Genomic DNA, 19,780 nt, shown 5'->3' on the forward strand with positions numbered 1-19,780 from the left:
GGGGGAGTGAGAAGAGGTGAATTATGAGAAGAAGCAAGTTCTAGACCTCCTAAGTCTCGTTAAAAACATAAAGACTTGAGGATTGGTGCGGTGGGTTAAGAACCTGACTGCAGTGGCTTGGGTTGCTACCGGGGTGCGGGTGCAGTCCCCAGCCCAGCACATGGGTTAAAGGACCCAGCATTGCCACAGCTGTGGTGTAGGTCACGGCTGTGGCTCGGATTCAGTCCCTGGTTCCAGAACTTTTTTTTTTTTTTTTTTTTTTTTTTTTTTTTAGCTCAAGTACCAGATGAGATAGAAGCCTCTCAGTAAGCCACTCCTAAAAAACTGACCTGGGAATCACATGGGGAGGCATATTCTCTAGTTGTTGGGAAGGAACTAAGGGCGTGAATCCGAATTTTCTAAGTGCGCGGTGGTTCCTCCCGACGCGTCTTTCGTGAAGGTGTGGAGAGCATTTCTCTAGAACGGCTGTGTCTTGCTTTGCCGTATTCACAGGTGTAGTAAGTCACGCATGGCAGGTCTGCTCCGGCTTGGCTTTGCTCCAGCCCTTCCCCCACACAAACCAGACCTGAATTTCTGGGGAAATTTGTCGTCATCATCGTCATTGCCATCATCAGATAAGAGAAGCACCCAAGACTCTTTTGGCCGTGAATGCAAAACCGCAACCCAGGCCAGGTTAAAGGAAGGAAAGGGGCAGAGGCGGGAGTTAGGACGCTCAGAACCAAAAGGTCTGAGACCTGCTGTCCAGTGTGTTTGGACACAGGGTTTTAAACCCTCTGTCTCCATCTCCTGTTCTGCCTTGGCTCTGTTCTCAGCTGTGTTCTCCATGTAGCAGTGCCACATCTACAAACATCCTTACAACCACGACCCCAGAAGAAGAAAGGCTGCAACACGCACGCGAGAAAACAGTTGACCCGGTTCGGGACACACGTGTGCATGCGTCTGGTCTGGGGATGCCGGGGCTCCTCTCTGACGTTGTTTTCCGTTCCATGGCCAGGTAGGTAGAGCCCAGTGATCGGCGCGACCACAAGATCTCACGGAGTTAGGTTTTTGGTTTTGTTCTGCCGTTGTTTTGCAAAAGGAAGAAAAGCTGGGCGAGCGAGACAGGAAGTGGTGGCGGGCGAGGAGGGGCGTCGCCACCTGTTACACGCATGCGCTCTCCCCGGACGTCGCCTGGCCTTGGGAAAGGGCAGCCTCACCAGCTTTGGGAGGAAAAGTTTCAATCATGCTATTTCCGCCCTTTTCTCTCTCGTCATCTCCTGCCCTTTAATTCGGTTACAGTTGTTAACGAATCGTTAATCCCAAAAGCTGCCTCTTCCTTTTGGCATTTTTCACTCGCACAGTGATCGCTGGGCATAGCGGTTACGAGTGTGGGCTCAGTGGCCAGATTGCCTGGGTTTTGTCATTTGCTCACTTTGAAATCTTAAGCAGTTTTCTTTATACCTCTATTTTTATCTATAAAGCAAAGGTAGTTTCTACTTCCCTGGGTTGTCTTGAGGATTAAATTAGACAGGAGAAAACGCCAGGCACAGTGTCTCCACACAGCCCAGTACTCAGTAACATCAGATGCTGTCGTTGCTCTTTCAAGCTCGCCGCAGCTTTGGTTCAGCCCATCTGTTCTTTGTAGGGAATGGGACAGTTGAGGGAAAGCCCTCGATTTGGGGATTTCAGGATGCAGAGTTGAAACCAAATTGAAGGGAGCACTTGGAGCCCTCATCGGAAGACTTACCCGTGATAATGATCTTTTTTTTTTTCACAATTTGTCAATTAAATGGGGGGTGCTTACCGACTCGTAACTGTGGAATGACACGACTAAGCTGCCTAGGCTGCTTTTTGCCCTCTTGCGAAATGAGTGTTTTTGGATACGGTGCTCCCTGCCGTCCGCATCAAGGCCTGACCCTTTGTTGTTTGGGTAACAATGAATATCAAAAGTGTTTTGTGCTCGTGTGTGTGTGTGTGTGTGTGTGTGTGTGTGTGTGTGAGAGAGAGAGAGAGAGAAAGAACAAAAGCGAGAGAGTGTTGTATTGAGATGAACCAAAAAGATTTACTCGTGTCTTGGACTTACCAGACAGCTGGTTTCTTAAGAGATCCTTAAATCCCCTTTCACACACCACCATCTAGATCGTTTCCAAGTACTTACCGTTCCTTCCCCACATCTGTGGTCTTGGACTTTTCAGGGCAGCTTCGTGGGCGTGATGATGGATGTGCGGCAACACCTGTCCTGGCGTCAGCAAACGTGGTTGGGACTTTGCTCCGCTACTTACTTTGCCACGTTACCTTGGGCAGGTTACGTTCCCTCTCATGTGCCGCGTTTCCTCACCTGTCTAGTGAGGCGTTTCTTCTCCTTAACCTTGAAGTCCTTTCCTAACAGGCTGTGATTCTATAACTGTCACAGCGTAGGTTGTGGCAGGAGTAGCTGGATTCCAAAGGGAAAGTTTGGTGTAGTGTTTCCCTTTGAGACATATTTTTTATCTGTTACCCATTATGTTTGCTGCAGGATTTCGGCTGAATGCCTCCTCTTGGCCCATGTTCCTTTTGAAGACGCTCAATGGAGCAGAGATGGCTCCCATCAGGATTTTCCACAAGGTACGGAGTCCCTCAGATGTCACCAGCTGCAAACTCCTTAAAGTCAGATGCTTATATTCTTTGTGTTACTGGATCTCCGATGTGTACATTGTATTTATGGCCTGAGGACGCCGTTTCAGAAACTAGTTCAGCAGAGGGATTTCTTTTTTTCTTTTTCTTTCTTTCTTTTTCTTTTAATGCCTTATGAAGCAGCAGTTATCCCCCAGAGAAATATTATTTCTGGTTTTGTGGTCCCAGCTCTGCCAATAACGTTTTGACCTCATCTATAAAGTGAAATTCTGTCCACCTCACAGGATTGTTAAGAAGTTTTAAAAAATCTAATTAGTAAAACATATAAAATATAATTTAAATCTAAAGAAGCTGATCTTATTATGGACCATAGAATTGCATAAAGTTCATTTTCTGAACAGAAAGGAAGGCGTGCCTACTGTATGTTTGGAGTTTATATACAGTGTCTCATTTAATACTCACAATTAACTTTACGAAGCAAGAATTATTATTGCCATTTAGTAGTTAAGGAAACAAATACTTTTGAAGAAGGAACTTGCTCAAGCTCACATGACTAGTGAGTGGTGGGTCAGAGGCCCAGACTCTGTGTTCATTCTTCCTGGTGTCTCACGGGATGAGACAGTCAGTCTGCTTCCAGTTGATCTTCCACGAGCTTAGAGTTACCAGAAGGGGCGCTGAATCAGGGTTGACTTTGCTGCCATCTCCGTCTAACCCTGCAAGTGCCAGGTTCCCGGGATACAGTGTACTGGGCAGCTTGAAACCCTTCCACTGCGGATACCTCAGCATGGTGAGGAGGCGGGCGTGGGTGGCCAACAGATACCCCCTAAACGCTTTGTTGACCTTACCAGAAAGGAAGAAAACTCTCCAAGGCCAGAATGAAGAGGGAAAACCAGAGGGTCAGGTGTGCTGAGCCTGCAGGGGCCTGAAGGGGCTTTGCCAGTCTTGCTTCCTTGTCTTTTTCTTTTTTTTTTTTAGGGCCATACCCATGGCAAATGGGCATGTGGAGGTTCCCAGGTAAGGGGTTGAATCAGAGCTGTAGCTACCAGCCACAGCCACACAACACCAGATCCAGCAACGCCGGATCCTTAACCCACTGAATAAGGCCAAGGGTTGAAGCTGCGTCCTCATGGATACTAGTCGGGTGCATTATCGGCTGAGCCATGACAGGAACTCCTGGGACCTTGTCTTTTAACACATCAGTATGATAGACGATGAGGCCTTGGGCCCGTGCAAGGCAGAAAAGTGGGCTTGGGGCTACCACATAAAAACTGGATCCCTCATGTGTTTACCCGCTAGTGAAAAAGCCGTGGTGTTAAAGGAGGAAGAGCCTCTGCCTGGGCCGTGGGCGGGTGGGGACTGATTCGCCTCTTCTGATGAAACGGTCTGGAGTTCCCGCCGTGGAGCAGCCAAAACCAGTCCGACCAGGAACCATGAGCTCGTGGGTTGGATCCCTGGCCTCCCTCAGTGGGTTAAGGATCTGGCGTTGCCATGAGCTGTGGGGTAGGTCGCAGATGCAGCTCAGATCTGGCGTGGCTGTGGCTGTGGCGTAGGCTGGCAGCTGCAGCTCCGATTGGACCCCTGGCCTGGGAACCTCCATATGCCGCAGGTGCTGCCCTCAAAAGACAAAAACCAAAAAAAAAAAAAAAAAAAAAAAAAAAAACCAATCTTTTCTCATGAAAGTCCAGGGTTAAATATACTGCTTGTGTTTGTCTTGGAACTTCAAAATTATATGGAGATATTTCTGAGTGCCTGGCAGAAGCAACCCAAAGCCTCTCAGGAGGGCTTTGTGGTTTTCATGCCAGATGGCATGGGAGTGTCAAAAGTGAGGCGCCGCTGAAGATGAGTTCAGTTCAGTTCACAGTTGCAGAGCCCTCAAAACTCACAAAACACATCCAGCATCATGAGACATCAGCGGTCACAATCAATGTAAGATTATAACCTCAAGGGCTTTTAGATAATAGAAGTATCAGATAGATATTGTAAGTTAAGTATTTGAAAATGATTAAAGAGGTGCTCCCATCGTGGCTCAGGGGAAACGAATCTGACTGGCATCCATGAGGATGCAGGTTTGATCCCTGGCCTCGCTCAGTGGGTTAAGGATCTGGCGTTGCCGTGAGCTGTGGTGTAGGTCGCAGAGATGGCTCAGCTCTTGCATTGCAGTGGCTGTGGTGTTGGCCGGGACCTGCATCTCCAATTCGACCCCTACCCTGGGAACCTCAGTATGTCGTGGGTGTGGCCCTAAAAAGATTCTTTAAAAAAATGAAGAAAGAAAATGATTAAAGAATGAAAAGAAGGAGTTTTAAAATGAGAAAAGTACAAACCTCTTTTTTTTAAAGACAAATTAAAAAAACAAGTTGAATATCTAGAAATGAAACTTATGAACCATTAACTTTTTAAATTATTAGGTAGTTGTATAAGCAGCTTAGACCTGTAGATAGAGAAGAATTAACTGAAAGACGTATGTGAGGAATTTCCCCACGATGAACCACAGAGAGATAAAGAAATGGAACATATTGAGAAGACAAAGAGAATAATATTAGAAGGTCCAGTGTATGCCAACCATGAAATGCAGAAAGATTAATTAGAAATAATAAAAGAGTCGATATATGAAAAGATAATGACAGAAGTTTTCAGAGTGTGTAATAAATACAAATAGACACCTTAAAACATCACGGTATATACCTAAAGTCAAAAGGAAAGGTCTGAGATGGCCTTCCTGCCACCGCCCAGGGGATTAAGAATCTGACTGCATCAGCTCGGGTCACTACAGAAGTAGGGGTTCAGTCCCTGGCCTGACACGGTGAGCTGCAGGATCTGGTATTGCTCCAGCTGTGCTGTAGGTCACAGCTGCAGCTCACGTTCAGTCCCTGGCCCAGGAACTTCCATGTGCCAGGGGTGCAGCCAAAAAAGGAAAAGGAAAGGTCTGGGCACGTGACCACATAGAAGAGACTCATGCGAGGAGACTGGCTCTAGGACTTCCTGAACATACCAAAATCCGCACGGGCCAGCTCCTTACCTAAAATGGCATATAGTACATTGGGCTTCATAAAATGGATACGACGTTGCCCTTTGTATCTGAGGCTTTCCCAGCCATGCAGACTGAACCTTCAAAGGGATACAGTTAGGCTAACAGCACACTTCTTGATAAGCCAAAAATAATAGAAAAATCTCTTCCAAGAACTAGGAAAAAATAGCTGTCCACCTAGAATTTTATATCTAGTTATACAGTTACTACAGCATGAATGCAAAATCAAAACATTGTCAAAGAAACTAATACAAATAGATACTCATACATCCTCTGAAAGAACAATTGAAGAGTATGTCTCAGGAAGAAGATAATTGACCTCAGAAAGTGAGAATGAGATGCAGAAAGTAGTGCTGAGGAAAAATTGGTTAACATATTACATATAAAATTAATCATTGCCTATAACTGTATAAACCAGATCTAGTAACAAAAGTGGTAAATGGCCAAATAACGGCGTGGAACTTAATTGTCACACACCTGTTAACTCAGGAGTAGTTTTTTGTGTTGTTTTTTTAATTTTATTTATGGTTTCAGGGCCACACCCACTGCATATGGAGGTTCCCAGGCTAGGGGTGGAATCGGAGCTGTAGTCACTGGCCTAGACCACAGCCACAGCAACGCCAGATCCAAGCCGCATCTGCGACCTACACCACAGCTCACTTCAACACCGGATCCTTAACCCACTGAGCAAGGCCAGGAATCAAACCTGCATCCTCTGGATACTAGTCAGATTTGTTTCCACTGAGCCATGATGGGAATTCTTTGTTTGTTTGTTGTTGGGTTTTTTGTTTGTTTGTTTGTTTAGGGCTACAGGTGCAGCATATGGAAATACCCAGGCTAGGGGTCCAGTCTGGGCTGCAGCTGCCGGCACTACACCAGCTGATCACAGCAGTGCCCAATCAGAGCTACATCTGTGACCTACACCACAGCTCATGGCAATGCCGGGTCCTCTGACCCACTGAGTGAGGCCAGGGATTGAACCCACATCTTCATGAATACTAGTTGGGTTCTTTACCACTGAGCCACAACGGGAACTCCCAGTTGATCAAATTTTAAAAATTGAACAGCAACAAGTGGTTTGAAAATAAAATTTTAAAAGATAATCTTTAAGATAGCAATAACATTATAAGGTCCCTAGAAAAAAGTTAGTAAAAAGCATGAGATATTTACAGAGGAAAATCTTACATTGATAAGAAGAAATCTACATTAAAGAATACTTGAATGGAAAATACTATCAGTGTAAAGATGGAAGAAGGCTCAGTGTCACACATACAAAGGTTATTTCTTCCCAGATTATAAATTCATTGGGATTCCAGTCAAAATACAAATAGGACTTTTCTGTAGAACTTATGATTCTAAAATTCATATGAAAGATCAAAGGTAAAGAAAAATCAAAATGCTATCGAAGAATAACAAAGTTGGGGGACTTTTTCTGTCAGATATCCATTTAACAGACTGTGTTGCTGGTCCAGGATCAGACAGTACGACCAGGGAGACAGAAGAGAGTGGACGGTACTTTTCTAGAAATTTTACACCTCATTATGCATTGCAGGTCAGCACCCAAGAACTAGCGAGACTACTGCAGAGAGTGTGCAATGTACCGTCACTTTGGAGGGCAATGAGCAATGTTTGTTTTAATAAAGCGGAAGATGTGTGTATCTGTCCTGTGACCCAGCAGTTCTCCTCCTAGGTATCCATCCTAAAGACGTGCCCACACGTATGGGGACAAAGGAACAAGTGCAGGCGTGGCCGTTAAAGCTCTCGAAAGAGCAGCAGTTCAAAACAACCTTAAATATCTGCCAGAAGAGCATGAAAAAATTGCCGCATCTTCCTGTTAGCAGTTAAAATGAACGGGAGCTATTTTATCAACGAGGATGTGTTTCACAAACATAACGTTGAACAAAAAAAGCAAGCTGTCGAATGCTATGTTCAGTATAATACTGTTTACGCGAAATTTTAAAGTATGCAGATGATAGCGTACCTGTGTAGTAAAATGCAAAACATGCGTGGGGAGGGACCCAGAGGGGGATTTAGCTTCATGTGTACCTTTTCTTTCTTTAAAGCATCTGAAGCAAAAATGTCAGTAGGTTGGGATTAACAAAGTGATACCTTGCTGTTCTTTGAAATTCATTGAAAAGAAAGACGAAAGCCCCATTGTAAATCGTATACAGCAATCATTTTTTCATCATCCGAAGGAGGTAGCAGTCCTTGGACATACATGGCCTCTTTCTTTGCGTCTAGGTCTGTGTGTTTATGTTTCTCACCTAGGAACCACCATCGCCTTCTCACAACTTCTTCAAAATGGGAATGAAGCTAGAAGCTGTGGACAGGAAGAACCCGCATTTCATTTGCCCAGCCACGATTGGGGAAGTGCGGGGCTCGGAGGTGCTTGTCACTTTTGATGGGTGGCGAGGGGCCTTTGACTACTGGTGCCGCTTCGACTCCCGGGACATCTTCCCTGTGGGCTGGTGTTCCTTGACGGGAGACACCCTGCAGCCGCCCGGCACTAAAGGTAAATGCCCATCGATGAGCCCTGGAAGCTGGGACCCAGGTTGGTTGGGGGACTCTCTAGACCCTCACGGTCGGCACACCTTCATCAGTCCACCTCACTCGCAGGCAGAGGAGGGGCAAGGGCCAGCAACTTAGGTAAGAACTAGGGTCTACTCAAAAGGGGTCAGAGGACGGTGACATCGAAAGTCACACAAAGCTAGACGTGGCGTTTGAGATAAAGTAGGAATTCCTCGCTCTAAATATCCCGGTTTCTGCTCGGGCAGCGAGCTTCCCATCTCTCTCCCTCCTGTTCCCGGCCCGTTTCACATGTCGAGGGGGCCTTCTCGAGGCTCACATCTTCCTCGGGTCTCGGGCGGCTTGATCGCAGAGAAGCTGGAATAACATTGCCTCGTATAAACATGCTTAGCAAGTACGTAGCATAATAGAAAAAGCAGGGGCTTTGAAGTAAGACTTAGGCTTGAGGTCCAGCTCTGCCTTTTACTGGCTGTGTGGCTTTGGGCAGCTGGATCACCCTTCTAAGCTTCAAAATTCCTGTAATAAATGAGGAATAAATGAGATTCCTTGGGCGAAATGCTCATGGAGCATCTGGCAAATACCAAATGCGAAACCAATGGTCTTCTTACACTGCTGCTGCTGTTATAATAGGCATCATGCAGTATTTTATTATGATTACTGTACGATATGCTCTGTTGTCATTCTAATGCTGTTATAGTTGAGCCAGCCACGGCCAGTGGGAAGGGGTGTGAAGTGCTCGGTGGCACCGCAGAGCCGTCGAACAGTCGACGGTATTTCTAGTGCCCCTGGTGGGGAGGGCATCTGGGATGGCGTCTGAGGCCGCTCTTAAGACAGAAAGTAGATGATGAGACTCTCGTTCCCTTAAGTCTAAAATACTGTGCATCTGCGGGAGTAGAAAGTCGCTCTCCCTGTATTCTGCAGATTCCTTTTCTAAACCTCTGTCAGTCCTTCATTCACTGAGCCAAATATTTATCCCGCATCTAATCGTGAGCCAAGCTGAGGATGTGGCAGTTACAGAGATGAAAAATACCTATCAGGTGCCCTCACGGCACCTCCATTCTGAGGGATGAGATAAGTGATAAACATTCAAATCAAGAAATAAGCAAGATGATTTCAGATAGATAATTTCTTCGAAGGAAATAGTGTGACAGTAGTGACGGTAAAGGTGTGATTGTGAAGGAATTATTTGTTTAACAGCTTTATTGAACGTAGTTGAAGTGAAGTCAATGGCACATATTTAAAGTACACAGTTTGGAAGTTCCTGTTGTGGCTCAACAGTAACAAACCCAGCCAGTGTCCATGAGGATGCAGGTCTGATCCCTGGCCTCGTTCGGTGGGGTGAGGATCTGGCGTTTCCGAGAGCCGTGGTATGGGTTGCAGACGTGGCTCAGATCCTGCATTGCTGTGGCTGGTAGGCTGGCAGCTGCAACTCCAGTTTGACCCCCTAGCCTGAGAACCTCCATATGTTGCAGGTGTGTGAGCCTAGGGAAAAAAAAATGAAGTGTACAGTTTGAAAAGTTTTGACATAAATGTACATCCATGAAACCATTGCTGTAATAAAGATAACACCATCCCAAAAAAAAGGAGTTCCCATCGTGGCACAGCAGAAACAAATCCAAGTAGGAACCATGAGGTTGTAGGTTCGATCCCTGGCCTCGCTTTGTGGGTTAAGGACCCAGCATTGCCGTGAGCTGTGCTGTAGGTTGCAGACATGGCTCGGATCTGGTGTTGCTGTGGCTGTGGCGTAGGCCGGCGGCTGCAGCTCCAATTAGACCCCTAGCCTGGGAACCTCCATATGCTGCAGGTGCGGCCCTAAAAAAACAACAACAAAAAAAAGATAATACCGTCATCCTCAAAAGTTCCCTCATTCCTCTTTGCAGAGGGGGAGCTACTTTAGATAGAATTTCTTTTTAGGAAAAATTGTCTGAAAAAGTGATGTTTGAATTCTATGACAAGGAGAAGCCATCCAAGGAAAGAGAATTCCAAGCAGACAGATGGGACATACATACAGTGGTGCTGGGACATGACTGAGCTTATTATGTTTCAAGGCAGAAAGAAGACTGCTCCGACCACAATGCACTGTGTGAGGGGAAAGTGGCAACATCCTGTAGGACCTTGTAAGCCAGAGTGAGAATTTAGATTTTATTCTAGACACAGCGGGGAATCATTAGAGGCTTCTGTATATAGAGGAGTAACAAAATCTGACTCACTTTTTAAAAAGTCACTTACACTTATGTCTGAGAAGATAACTCAATGATTAAAAAGGTATATAACCTAGTTTAAAAGATGTCAAAAGTTTTGTATATTTTTCTAAAGAAAATAAAAGGCTGTGAAGCTCTTGAAAAGATGCTCACTAACTCGTCACTGGGGAAGTGTAACTCAAACCCCCAGCGAGATGCCGCTTTACGCCTGTGGGTCTGGTTACAACCGCAGAAGACAAGAGCAAGTGTTGGCGAGAGTGCCGAGAAATTGGAACTCTCGTACTCGCTGGTGAGATTGAAAAACGCTGCAGCAACTTTGGAAACCGTTTGGAAGTTGCTCCAATGTCAAACATGGAGTTACCTCTGGCCCAGCGAGTCCACTTTTGGGTGGACACCCAAGAGAGCAGAAACCGTATGTCTACCCACTAGTGGAGCATGACCACTCACGGTAGCATTGTTCCCAAGAGCCAGAAGGTAGGAATAGCCCTGGTGTTCCTCCGGTGAAAATGCACGTAAGATGTGTTGTATCCATGTGAAGTATTTAGCACTGAAACAAGACGAGGTGTTGATAGGTGCTACAGCATTCAATGTAGCTTAAAAACAGAATGTGCTAAGTGAAAAAAGCCCGTCACAGAAGACCACCCGTTCTATGGCTGCATTTATACAGAATGCCCAGAATAGGCAAAAACGTGGAGACAAGTGGGTTAGTGGCTTCTAGGGGGTTGGTGGAGGGAAAAGGGAAGTGACTGCTAATGGGCGTGGGGTGCCTTCTGAGAGGGTGATGAGTACGTCTAAGGTCAGATGGAGAGGGTGTTGGCACAAGTCTGTGAACCTGCTCAGAGCACTGAACTGGGCGCTTTGAAAGGGCGGGTTTTACGGTGCGTGAGTCGTGTGTCAGTCAGGCTAGTATTGCCAGCCTCGCTGGGGCTGCTCTATGGCGAATGGGCTGTGCCGTGACTGTGGGCAAGGAAAAGCTGAGGGTCGCTCGGATTAGGTTGGTGGCGCAGCGAGGAGAGAACCGGAGATGGGGCGACTGGGGAGAGGAGAGAGACTCTGCCTCGGGAGAGGGCTGCTCATCTGTGTGCTTCAGGAAACCAGACCCTGGGGTCCCCGTGGGAAATCTTTTGCCCTCCGCTGCCGACTCTGAGATGCTGTCTCTGTGGAAGCAGCAAGAAAAGTGCCTTGGAAGTGGTAGTAGAGTCGTTTTCGTTTACTGGAAGTTCCGACAGGACGTGCCTTGGTGCTCCAGGCTGTGTTCAGTTAGCAGGTGGATCTTCTTACTTTCTCGCCGAGGGAACTCCGTCGTTTTGACGGGGGCTTTGACCTAGAGCCATCCGGCAGTTCTCAGAAGCCAGAGCAGCTGAGAGTCCTTGTGTCCAGAAATGGGGGGGGGGCATGTGTCTTTCTTCTGACTGCACAACATGCTGGTGGGAACGACGGCGCGCCCTGCGGCCGATGCTTCCGGGGGGTTGCCGGCGCCTCTCCTCCTCTTCACTGTGTCTCTGGAGACCTGAGCTTCTTCGGGGATGACGAGGTGGGCCGAGCTCAGTTGTCGTCCCTCAGTCGTCCTTCCAGCAACCAGGTCGCCTCATCCAGGAGCGCCCCCCCCCCCCCGACTCCTGCCCTCGGCAGAGTCCGCGAGGCAGCTGGCGGTGCTGCCAGAGCTGGGGCTTTCTCAGTGTCCTGGCTAAGACGCAAGCGACGCAGACCGGAGGAAACGTGATCTCACTCGGTTCATGTCACGAACCAGGTGTTCCCTGTGTGTGAGCCGCTTCTTGTAATCACACCGGCTCCTCCTTCCTTCCTACCTACTGGTCATTGGTGCGCACATGTTAAAAACATTCAAGTAACTTGCAGTTGTTTCTTGCTCCCAGTAAGTAGGAAAATTCCATTGGATGTTCTTTTACACACGTTATTTCTTTACATCTTCCTGGTGACTCTAGAATAGGTATTTTCAGATCTGTTTCATTTAGGAGAAAAATCAAAGTTCAGAGACTTAGGCGACTTGGTTCTGTTGATACCTGAGTCTGGAGGGAGAGGCCGTGGAGATGGTTTTGTAGGGCCAGCTGTCAGGGCCACCCCTTCGAGCCGCGATGCCTTCACGTGACTCCCCTGTCCTCTCCCCATTCTCCTCTGGGCTCTTTGCAGAGCTCCTTTTGAGACTCTGGATTTTGGCTTCCAGATCCTGATATGAAATAGCAAAGAAGCAGTGTAGTGTAATCTGAGAACTGCACTGAAATCTAGGCCCAACTGTGCCACGAAATAGTTTCATGGCTTTGAACAAGGCGTGCCTCGAGTGAAAGGTGGAACGAGGTGATCCTTGGTACAGTGTTTCCTCCTTCCCTGTGCGCACGCACACACATGCACACACGTGCACACACGCGAGCGCACACACACGCACACATGCACACACATGCACACGCGCGCCATTTCCGTGATTATTCCAGCTTTGGCCTTGTACTCTGGTCACATCTAGAAACTCTGGCCTTCATGCATCCACCCAGCAGTTATGGATAAAGATATGCAGTAGAGCAGCCCCATATTAGCCGTGATCGGTGGCGGGTTATAGAGAAATACCTACTTTGGGGGTTGACAGAGTGAGTAAAATGAGAAAATGGGTCTGCAGATGCTCGGAACCCTGAAGGACAGAGTGGATGCCCCCTGTCCTTGAGTGAGGTCTGAAGTTAGATGTCCAGACACCCCAAGAAAAGGGAACTGCACACGGAGACACTTCAGCGCTCTGAGTCAGGAAAGTGTGTTGGTGAGATGAGGTCTGTGCGGTGAACCTGCGCTCCCCTGACTGTTTCCTCTTGATTGGGTGCTGATGGCGCATCAGTAGAAATGGGAACATGAGGAAATGGAATGAGCGACACCGCATTATGATCGGGGTTCCCTCGCAGGTTCTTACTGCATCTGCCTCAGGGACGGAAAACCCCTGTCCCAGGCCTCTTTTCCCGCCGCCTTAAGCTGCGCTTTGGCTCTGCCCAGTCCTCCCTCCTGCCTTTACCAACCACAGACGCCTGAGAAGGGAGGCAGCTTTCTGGCACTTATCAGGAAATAACTGCAAACTGTTGTTTCGTTATATGTGACACAAGGAGTGGAAATAGTGAGATACGACTCTGGCAGTTCCTAAATTTGACCACACTTGCTGTCTTCTTGGGAATTGTTAGACCCACGTAGTTTTCCTTGGCAAGCTTTTGCTAACACCTCCTCTGTGCCAGCATCAATATATATTGACTTGCAGAATCCCTATTTTAAATAAGTGTAGCTGGGTCTTAAGAAAGTCATATTGGAAACCAGCGATGTAAACTCTGCGTCTTGCATTGTTCTCCTTAATGCCCTTGAGGATTGATTTTTTGAGGAAATGTTGCAGTTACAAGTGAGAATTTCTGAATCTCAGTAGTGACTGACGAGGAGACAGACAAAGCAGGAACATTCATGGATGTTAAGAAGGTAAGAGAAACGTGGCAAACTCTTAGCGCAAAGAAACACAGACGCCTGTGGCGGTGACGAGACCCAAGGCAGGGCTTTGACTGCAAGCTTCCGAGGCGTAGTCTCCGGCCAGCGGAGGCCAGCGTGCTCCCTTGGCTATAGGCCGACAAGCAAACTTGCCATCACAGTGTTGCTCTCGTGCTGCCACCTCTTGAGGTGGCCTCGACTTGACCAGATGTGTCAACAGACCATCTTCGGAGAATGCGTGGCCCTCCGCTTGCTGAAATGGTTCCTGAATCATCTTAGCTGTTGCCCAGACAGCTAACCAAGGTCAGCCGCTCCTTTGAGTTGCATTAATATGAGGCTTTTGAAGTTGGCTGTGGTCCTATCATGCATAATTTTATCATCCTTCTCTTTTTCCCACTCTACAGATTTAGCAGTCTAGAAAGTCCCCAGGAAGCCATGAGATGTCGTTAGCGTTGCCGAGGTCCCCTGTCCCCGCCGTAGGAGCAAGAGTCAGGTGGGAAGGAGGGCGCTGGACACGGGGAGCGGAAGGTGTTCATTCCTGAGGAGCAGCGGGAGGCAAGCCCTGCTCTGTCCGTGAGCTGGAATGCGGAGCAGTGGCGTTGCAGCCTTGGCATCAGCCCGGCCGGCGGCACGTGGCTGAACCGGGCCGAGGAGCCACGCTGACGGAGAGCGGGTCCTCCCAGTGACCGCGCCCAGGCCAGCGACCCGCCGCCGCCGCCGCCGCCGCTGCCGCCGTCCAGGAAAACAAGATCCTGGCCGGGAAACTTGGCACGCAGACGGGCTCCCGCTCTTTTCTTCGTTTCCACTGTTCGTGTTCTGTGTTGTGTCAAGACACACACAGGACTTACATTTTACGAGTCCGTTTCCAATTCCGGGCGCTGTTTTGCTGCCGCAGAGAGAAGAACATCGGACGGGCGTCCTTTGGGGCAGTGAAGACTCCTCACGAGGGATTGTTGGAGAAACGCCAAAGTCAGGGGCGCCCTGGTGCCCTTCCGCGTGACCAGTCGCTGGGTGTGTCTAGTTCTTCATCTTCCTGCCTTTACTCGGGGAGAAGCTGTGATCTACTGGCTTCAGAGCAGCAGTGGAAAGAGCGTGACCCGTGGAGACTTTAGGGAAGCTGGAAGTTCGGGTCTGGCTTGAGCCGGGCGTCCTTGGGCAGCCTTGTTTCTCCACCCTTAACACAAGCAAACGGAAGCGCTGTCTCGAGAAGAGGGGAGGCCAGGAGGTGGCGCTCTTGCCCTGACCCCCACTGCAGAGGTAGCTTATCTACAGTTTGCCGCATACCCCTGTGGACATTTGTGTAAAATTAGGGCAGGACGATCTCAGAACACCCTCGTAATACTGTGTGTAAAGCCGTCCCTATGACAGCGTGTGTAAATCTACCTCGTTCTTCTTCGTAGCAGCCTCACAGTACTTCGTCATCACACTGGATTGACGGAGGGACGTTAACCAATCACCTTTGGGTGGATGGGTGAGCTTTTCTAGAGTTTCGCTGTTAAAAGCGACCCTGTAACGAAAGTCAGTTAAGCATAGATCTTAGGAAACATGCATGAGATTTTAGTAGCTAGCTGTCTGCAAAATGGGTTTGCTGGGTCAAAGAGCATCAGGATTTGTCTATTGAGAGTAATGCCAAATTGCCCTCAAGAAGGTGTTACATACTGCAGTTATTCTGAGAGCATTTGAAATACAAAGGCATTGATTGCAATAGTGATGCCAGTTCCGCTTCTTTTTGGGTTGTATGACGAAAAAATTAAGTGTTCATTGTATAAAATTTGGAAATGGGAAAAAACAACAAGCAGAATGATCTTTCCACCAAAGTTTCTTCACGTTCCTTTCATTTGTTTATTAAAGACTGTGGAAACTGAAGGCAAAAAAAAAGAGGAGGTGAGGCATTTGCGTGTGACTGAGCTGCCAGCTGAATGCCAGCCATTCTCGTGGCGCACCCGCTTTGCTTAAAAGAAGAACTTGGACATCTGGCAGACACTTAAACGAGGCGAGGCTGTCGAATCTAGAAGGACAACCAGCAGAAGTATTTGCTGTAAATGAGACATTTAAACTTTGAAGTGAAAGCTGGACTTACGGAAAACTTGCATCTACTTACATGAGCTGAACATCTTCCTGATTCGCAAAGACTTCAGAGTCGCTCGTTCCCATGCTCTCTCCCACCTAAAGGTGGCCTTGGGTTCCCTCGTGGCTCAGCAGGTTAAGGGTCTGGTGTGGTCACTGTTGCCACTCCGGCTGCAGCTGTGGCCCGGGTTCAGGCCCCGGCCTGGACCTTTTGCCTGCCACAGGCACAGCCAGAAATAAATAAATTTTGAAAGGTGACTTTGCCTTAATAGTAAATGTGAGATGTCTGGAAGGGGAAAAGCCAGGACCCCAGACTCTCAGAGTTAGAGGAAACCTCTGAAGTCCTCCAATTCAGCCTCCCACCTAACTCGGGATTCTCCTTAAGAGTATCCTCTGTAAATAGTCACCTGTCCCTTGCTTGAATTCTTCCAGAGTCGGGGAGATTGTAGCCTTCCTCCCATTTGCGATGGCTCCAATTGCTAAAAATGCTCTTTTTTAAAATTTTAAGTCGAAATCTGCTCCCCCCCTACTCCAGTGTCTGTCCATTGGCTGTAATGTTGTATCTTGTTTCACCTAAAATCTTTTCATAGAGCTGTTGATAATCTTAACCCTCCAATCTTTATTCTGTGGATCTCTCTGGGATTGGACAGTCTCTAAGGCCCCAATCAGCTTGGACTCCCTCTTGATCCGTTTCAGTTTATGGTACTCTTGCTAGAACGGACTCACACGCTGGGCGTGGTCTGGCTGGGGCAGGATGCAGTTAGTTACGCTCCTGCTTCCCTTGAAAGGGAACCACACGCTGACCTGACTTGTCGAAGACGAGGGATTGCATTTTTCCAAAATTCTTACATTCTCCGGTGGCCTCAGTGGAGGCTGAATATTACTCCTTATCCAGTCTCAGCACAGGTGGACCCAAACCTCAGGACATAATGGCATGTTGGGTAATGGGAGTTTTTCAGTGGGTTTTTGCTTGTTTGTTTTGTACTGAGGAATAAAGACGGTAATTCACAAGACTTGGAAAGTGCTTTTGCATATTCTTGTTTGTAATCACAGTACCCAAGTTGCGGTAAACCAAATATTTTCCTCAGTGAAAGTTTTCATGAGATAGAATTCCTCTTCCTCTTCGGAAAAGTCTCCATAACTTTTCTTTATTCGAGTTAGGAGGGATCTGTTCTGTAGAAACCTGGAAGCCTGCCTTAGAGCTGAGTTGCCTAAGGTACACATGACCCCTCGCCAGAGTACTCTGTAGAGTCGGGATTTCTTGGAACTTTTACTTGGAAAATAGTGTAGATCACAAAAGTGTATTTAAGCTTTTGTGTGTCTGCTCTTTAGTACTATGGTAAACTGATTCGTGTTGTTCAGAAAGATGTTTAGTAAGCACCATTTTAGTAAAAAGGAAGTTAGCATTTACCAAGCCCATACAAGGTTCCCAGTCCAGCAGACCCTCCTAAGAGGAATGGGAACTAAAACTGGGCAAGTCTCTAGGTCATGTCAGTGCAGTGCTTATCATGTTCACATCCTCACACTTGCCCCAGTCGAGGTCGTAAATCCATAACGCAGAGAGGCTTCAGATTCACGAGGGTCTGAGAACGGCGGTGTCTAACTTTGACGTCTTCTTCTGTTACACGCACTTCACTCCTCTGTGCCTCAGAGGAAGCTTAGAGATAACCGCTGGGTAGATACGTCTGAGATAATTGTGAATAAGATTGAGTTAATGAATGTTAAGGTACTTTGAGGATGGTGAAGTGTGGTTTTCAGGTGAGGCGTTTCCATCGTGGTTTTGTAAATGCAGAGTGAAATCTACCAGAAACTCCAGGGCCCTTTTTTGCCCCAGCAGCTGGGAGTGTGGAAGAGTTTGAAATGTGTGTTGGGAGGAGAATGAGAAAGATTGTGGGTGGGAAAGAGACCCTTCAAAACGCCGGTAACGAGGTACTGTACATCCGGACAAGAGAAGTCAGCTTGCTAGGTGAGCCTCCCCCAGCTGTTCAGCCAAGGGAAGTGAAATCCAGGGGTTCTCGCAGGGACGGAGCCACCGGTGTGTGTAGTTGTGCGATCGCCTGTGCCAGTTGCGATAATCCTAGGAGGTGTAGCTTCCCTGGAAAGGGATTGGAAGAGCCATCTGGGGCAGCGGACAGGGCCTCCCCCCACCCCTCAAGGGTATCTTGGGTACATGCAGGTTTCTCTGTCCTCTTCTCACTCTGACCAGACTGCCCGTTGTGGTTGCTGGAAGTTCGGCTGTCCCCTTCGACTACCCTGGGGGCCTATTTGGATATAGGGGCTTGTGGTGTTTCTTTCATTACTTGTGCTTTTTATTTTATCTTATTCTACTTCATTTATTTTTGGCCGCTCTCAGGGCAGGGGGAAATTCCCAGGCCAGGAGTCGAAACAACACCATAGGATGTCCATAGCCACAGCCGTGACAGCGCCAGGTCCTTAACCTGCTCGGCCACCGGGGAACTCCACTTGTGCTTTTTAGTGAGAATGTGTCACCACACTTTTTTTTCTTATATTTATTTGTGTGTGTTTTTGTATTCAGAATTATGTTAACATGCATCAAATACAATACTGTTCTCATCTTGACTAACTTGGTGGAAGCTAATCCTCAGCTCCATCCAAACCATCAAGAAAGTGTTGATTTTATTTTCCACATTAACATCAAGAGTAATTAGATTTTTAATCTTGTCTTTCCAGTAACATCTGCTGGCCCACACCTGGCTTTCTGTGTAAGGTATGATGCTAAACATTGTGAATTCGGTAAACTCACTCGAAAGCACTGGGTTTCTGATGTGAGGTAGCTGGCATGCTAGACGGCAGGGCGTGTAACCCCGTTAGAGGAGACGAGGTACGGATTTTAATAGAATGTGAGGTGGAAACAGTGGCTCAATTTGACTCTCTTTTACATCCTGTTTAGATGTGAGTATGTTCAGAACCATGGAATTCTCATACAACTTTAGACATAGAAGGACTTTTCAGAGGTGTGCTGGCTCTCTGGCTTTGAACAAGTGCTTTAACCTCTCTGAGCCTTAGAGTCGCCATCAGTGAACTGAATGTAGTAACAGTTCCCACTCTCTGTCATGAGGAGTTAAGTGAAATCATATGTTAGGACAACAGCTAGCACATACTAAGCTCTCAAGAAATGGGAGTCCTTTTCTAGCCTAACACTGTTATTTTATAAGTAAGGAGGAGGAGTTCCCGTCCTGGCGCAGTGGAAACGAGTCCGACTGGGAACCACGAGGTTGCAGGTTTGATCCCTGGCCTCGCTCGGTGGGTTAAGGATCCAGCGTTGCTGTGGCTGTGGTGCAGGCCGGCAGTTGTAGCTCCAATTTAACCCCTAGCCTGGGAACCTCCATATGCCATGGGTATGGCCCTAAAAAGCAAAGCGAATAAATAAATAAATTTAAAAAATAAAATTATAAATAAGGCGTTCACTGGTGGCCTAGCAGCGGTTAGAGGTTCAGCATTGTCACTGCCGTGGCTCAGGTTTGATCCCTGGCCTAGGAACATTTTTTGGCATGGCCAAGAAAAAAAAAAGGAAATTGAGGTCCTGTAAGAGTAAGTTACTTCATCAGATTTTATTTGGCTTAGCTGTCAGTTTGTCGTTTGAATAATGGTAAGTAAAGTGAATTTTTCGTGTGTAGAATTTGAAAGTTTTCATTTTTGTGTATTACAAAAAGACAGTTGCTTGAAAAATAGAGCAGAATATTTGAGTTACCCCCAAATTAATCAAGTTCAAAATAATACCATACAAATTGAATAGGTGAATAAAGAAGGAGTGTTGGGAAGGGTTCTTGGAATTTGTGTCGTCTACGGAAGGATGCCCAAATTGTTCGCCGGCTGGAGACGCAGTAGGAAGGGGTGTCTCGGGGGTGGACTAACACGTACAAGGCACAAGCCGGGGAGAACAAGACTC

At 47.4% G+C, this 19,780-nt stretch overlaps 1 protein-coding gene across 50 annotated transcripts in view; it reads left to right on the forward strand.

Annotated features, from left to right (window-relative positions):
• The window catches only part of SCMH1 (Scm polycomb group protein homolog 1), a 189,468-nt gene that overhangs the window by 93,708 nt on the left and 75,980 nt on the right, over positions 1-19,780 (forward strand). For 27 of the 50 annotated variants that reach the window (XR_014808590.1, XM_084965517.1, XM_084965533.1 and 24 more), the window contains 2 exons: positions 2,495-2,583; positions 7,886-8,129. Coding sequence is in view for 49 of the 50 variants with exons in the window: in XM_084965517.1 (XP_084821643.1) it covers positions 2,495-2,583; positions 7,886-8,129 (333 nt within the window). In the remaining variant the exon portion in view is untranslated. Of the gene's footprint in view, positions 1-812; positions 995-2,494; positions 2,584-7,885; positions 8,130-19,780 lie in introns of all 50 variants that reach the window. The other 23 variants (XM_084965530.1, XM_084965509.1, XM_084965511.1 and 20 more) reach the window with 2 other exon arrangements.

This window comes from Sus scrofa, chromosome 6 (assembly GCF_054392235.1).
Source record: "Sus scrofa isolate SSC_HxYL_T2T_F1_AM1 chromosome 6, Sscrofa_HxYL_maternal_Yorkshire_Landrace_v2.0, whole genome shotgun sequence".
NCBI lineage: Eukaryota > Metazoa > Chordata > Mammalia > Artiodactyla > Suidae > Sus > Sus scrofa.